The 4,833-nt window shown below is 44.3% G+C and overlaps 1 protein-coding gene across 1 annotated transcript; it reads left to right on the forward strand.

Moving 5' to 3' along the window:
• Window positions 1-2,566: 2,566 nt before the first annotated feature.
• LOC117441728 (serotonin N-acetyltransferase-like) lies at window positions 2,567-4,273 on the forward strand (the record flags this gene model as incomplete). Its single annotated transcript, XM_034077759.2, has 2 exons — window positions 2,567-2,757; window positions 4,119-4,273. Coding segments are annotated over exons 1-2 (267 nt in total), but the record flags the coding sequence as incomplete, so codon positions are not given.
• Window positions 4,274-4,833: the final 560 nt, after the last annotated feature.

The raw sequence follows: 4,833 nt of genomic DNA on the forward strand, positions 1-4,833 counted from the left end.
CCCCTCTTCTCCATGTCTCTTCTACATCAACATGTGTCCCCTCTTCTTCATGTCTCTTCTACATCAACATGTGTCCCCTCTTCTCCATGTCTCTTCTACATCAACATGTGTCCCCTTTTCTCCATGTCTCTTCTACATCAACATGTGTCCCCTCTTCTTCATGTCTCTTCTACATCAACATGTGTCCCCTCTTCTTCATGTCTCTTCTACATCAACATGTGTCCCCTCTTCTTCATGTCTCTTCTACATCAACATGTGTCCCCTCTTCCTCATGTCTCTTCTACATCAACATGTAGATAATGTCCCTCCAGACGGTGTCACCTCAGCGAGTGGAACGTGTCTCTCGCTCTCCGAGAGCTAAGTCTCTGTAATGCGTCATTAACTTGTAATCCCCCGTCATGTGATATTAATAATCGCCTCATGGGAGACGGGGAACCGGAGCACGACCCGGTGAGTTTGAACACATCAGCGTGGGAATTTTTGTATTCTTCTTCTTCAAGATGAGATTAAATGAGATGAAATACTGACGTTCATAAACATAAACAGTGTACTTAAACATTATTCAATAAGATAACACGTTATACAAGAATTCAGATAAATCCAGAGAGTGAAATGTGCAGTAAATACAATTAAATACTAATAAAAGATGACGTTGAATACAATTAAATAAAATAGAAGTTAAAGTAGAAATGAGTAGGAAAAAGATAACATCAAATAAAAGAGATAAGGAGTTAGAGAATCATGTGAAGAACCAAGAGGTTAAAGTTCAAATGTGCAATAAAAATAATACACCATAGAAATGTGTGCAGCCATAAGGAGCTAAAGTAATAACTTTAAAGTGGTCTGGAGACGTTGGCCCCCCTCGACTCCTCGACTCCTCGACTCCTCGACTCCTCGGTTCCCCTCCTCGACTCCTCGACTCCTCGGTTCCCCTCCTCGACTCCTCGACTCCTCGGTTCGCCCCCTCGACTCCTCGACTCCTCGACTCCTCGGTTCCCCCCCTTGACTCCTCGACTCCTCGGCTCCTCGACTCCTCGGTTCCCCTCCTCGACTCCTCAACTCCTCTGTTCCCCTCCTCGACTCCTCGACTCCTCGACTCTTCGACTCCTCGACTCCTCGACTCCTCGGTCCCCTCCTCGACTCCTCGACTCCTCGACTCCTCGACTCTTCGACTCCTCGACTCCTCGACTCCTCGGTCCTCCGGTAGTGACCCGGAAATGGATTTCAGCGTGCCATGTTGAAGGACATCTCCTTTCTGTAACCGCCTGCTGCTTCCCCTCCTCTCTCCTCGGCTCCCCTCCTCGACTTCTCCGCTCGCATCTCCTGTGGGCGGGCTAAGACACGAGGATAGGAGTCGAGGATAGGAGTCGAGGATAGGAGTCGAGGAGGGGAATTAGAGAAATGAGAAAGGGCCATTGTCCAATTGGACACACTCTGTAAACACACAGTGGTGATTTATAATGCGTCGCCTGTCCGCTGAGCAGCGGCAGGTCATTGAGTTCAGGAGGAGGAGGAGGAGGAGGAGGAGGAGGAGGAGGAGGAAGAGCAGCAGGAGGAGGAGGAGGAGGAGGAGGAGGAGGAGAAGAAGATCCAATCGAATAGGAGTTAAATAATCTATAATCTATATCAGTGCTTCTCAAAGTGTGGTCCGCGGACCACTGGTGGTCCGTGAGCGCCCCCTAGTGGTCCGTGAGTATATTAGTAACATTTCACATTTGAAATAAATAAATTTATTTAAGTTTTCCGCACTCTCGCGGGAATATCTCCGCAATGGAGAGAGCTTAAGTTTCACTTTCGATTGCAAGATATAGCCCAAATAAGTACCTTCATCACACATGTGGCCACTTGTTTGTACCATTATCAGGCGATTTGTAAAAAACGATGTGTTTTTGGATATGTGTGGAGTTAGGTGGTCCGCGAGTGTTTTTTTATTGGTTAAGTGTCTTGGTATGAAAAAGTTTGAGAAACACTGATCTATATAATAAAACAGAATTGAAAATGTGTAAAGTAATACCGGAGGTTGAGGGGTTAATGCACAGTACATATATATGATAAAAAGCGGTAACTGCAGAGCTGTGGGCCGTCTGACCTGCACCCTCTGTGAGCACTCAGAAGCACGCAGGCCTGCAGTCCTCGCGCACACTAAGGCGTTCAGACTTAAGTGTAAATATGCACCCTGACGTACCTCATGTCACCCTAACCCTCCGCCTTAACTCTCATTAAGTTATCTGTGTGTGTCTGTTCTACTGCAGGGAGAGCTGCCACAGAAATGTCGTTGTACTTTGTATGATGACAATACATATATATTATATTATATATATATATATATATATATATAGAGAAGGGTTAGGTACAATAAGATGTTCTTCTCGCTGCTCCTTTCCACCATGTGCTAATTAAAAAAGCAGTATAATGTCCACGTCTTGTTTTAAAATAACTGCCGTGTGGAGTAAATGAAAACGCGTCCTGAGAAGCAGATGAGCCGGGGCAGAGGAGGAGTTCCCATACCCCCCCCCCCCCCCCCCCCGCTCTCCTCTCAGGGTCTGACAGGAGGGAAGGAGGGAAGGAGAGCAGAAAGACAAGAGGACGAGGAGAGACTGATCCTGTGATGTCCGTAGTTAGCTCCTAGCCTTTTCACCACACCGATGCAGCCTTCCGTGTCCCCCGGGTTCCAGAGGAGACACACGCTTCCCGCCAGCGAGGTGCGGCCTCTGAACGCGCAGGACGCCATCAGCGTGTTTGAGATCGAGAGAGAAGGTGAGTGGATCTGTGCGGGTTACGGCGAGGCAGAAGTCCGCTGTGAAGGGGAAGGAAGCAGTGAGCGAGTGAGCGAGAAGCCAAGTGGGGCACCAACATACCCGAGTCCGCTTTGTATTTACACTAGTCAGCTGTTCTACTAAATAAGCTTTAGTGTGTTGGACACGACATGTGGAATGTTTACTGGGGATTTGCGCGTCAAACTCGTGCCACTAGTTTTCAGCCTCAGAACACCTCTTCGCCCCACAGAGGGGACGTGTGGGTCCTTTCATGCTAGACCTTGATATGTATTTACATTATAGACATTAGAGAAGCGATATGACTTTTTAAACATTTTAAACACATTTGTTTTTTACATTTTTCGTAGAAAGTAAGTGGCCAGAATTAGCGATAGATTTCGATAAGAAACGAAACCAAACACGTGACATGTTGCACATTATGGTCACATATTGTTTACCTTGTTAATATACATATGTTTCCATGGCAACAAACACGATGTTTAATGTGTAGCTTTGGCCGCTTTCAGCGTGCGTAAAAGTTCGTGCGTAAAAGTCGTGCCAATTGTTTTTCAGTCAGTCATTTTTACTCGTGATTTTTTCATCTGAACAACTATTTTCCAAAGATACTATTTTACTTTTTCATATATTTATTTGGACACAATACAACCACGACTCTTGCTGTTTTTTTACACACTAGGACACTAGGACACTAGGACTTGTTTAAATTCCTATTACTTTTTTTCCAAGACACCTTATTGGAAAAAAATTTGAGTGTCATTTCATTTAATTTCAAACCTTTATTTAGACAGGTCCCTTGAGATCATGGATCTCTTTTACAAGGGAGACCTGCATCAATTTAGTTCCACATGAAACATAAAAACAACATAAAAGCAAACAATAGAGGACATCATATTTACATATTCACCAACACTTACAAACACCCATAGTGTCAGAAAGCATCTCGTGCAGACGTGCCTTCAAACATTCAGAGAAATAAAATTGCTCAATTTCAATTTGGACTGTAGGCTGTTCCAAGCAAGTGGAGCTGCGCACATAACAGCCGTCTTCCCTAAGACAGTCCTCACTCTTGGCACATCTAATAAGACCACATCCTGCGATCTCAGACAATAGCTGCCCGCAACTTGTGTGTCATCGACGTTCTTGTTTCCCTTTTGTATTTAAATATGTTAAACATGTTTCCATGACATTTATGACCATGTTTAATGGACAATTTAGCGTGCGTAAAAGCTGTGCCGTTTATTTACGCGCGGTTCTCTCTCTCCCTCTCCCTCTCTCTCTCGCTCTCTCTCCCTCTCTCTCTCTCTCTCTCTCTCCCTCTCTCTCTCTCTCCCTCTCTCTCAGCCTTTATCTCGGTGTCCGGTGAGTGTCCGCTCCACCTGGATGAGGTGCGTCACTTCCTGTCTCTGTGTCCCGAGCTGTCGATGGGATGGATCGAGGAGGGCCGGCTGGTGGCGTTTATCATCGGCTCTCTGTGGGACAAGGACAGACTCACTGAAGTAAGACACTGACCAAACAAACAATCATATTTCACATTCAGGGAAGTTTACCATTTAAAATCTGGTATCGCACCTATTTTATTCTTCATAGTCATTTTCATATCATTCTTGTACTTACTTTTTGTATATTCATTGTTTCGGAATATTGTATTATAGTTTTGCTTCAACAAAAAACTTTGTTTGTCAACCACAGTACAATCCTACTTCATGCAACAATATAATAAATCTATATTAAATCATATTTATAATAAAGTATCACATGAGTACTGTTCCTTTCAATACCTTGTATTTTGTGAATTACATTTAAAAACATTTACTTAAGTGCCTGTTTTTACTTGAATGATCGGTTTTAACACTGTAATAAAAGTACGCTAACATCAGTCAATGAGACCTCCTTGTTGGGGAACTCCTGAGTGTCCTCCTCCAACATGAGAGTAGCATGCTAACAGAGGTATCAACTGTAGCTGTGAACATGACAGGATGTGTGAGAGGCTGCCTCTATGGAGAGAGACATCAAGCATGCTCATTTCTGACGTGGAGCTAATCTGAAGTAAACATTG

Source organism: Pseudochaenichthys georgianus, unplaced genomic scaffold (genome assembly GCF_902827115.2).
Source record: "Pseudochaenichthys georgianus unplaced genomic scaffold, fPseGeo1.2 scaffold_1954_arrow_ctg1, whole genome shotgun sequence".
Classification (NCBI taxonomy): Eukaryota; Metazoa; Chordata; class Actinopteri; order Perciformes; family Channichthyidae; genus Pseudochaenichthys; species Pseudochaenichthys georgianus.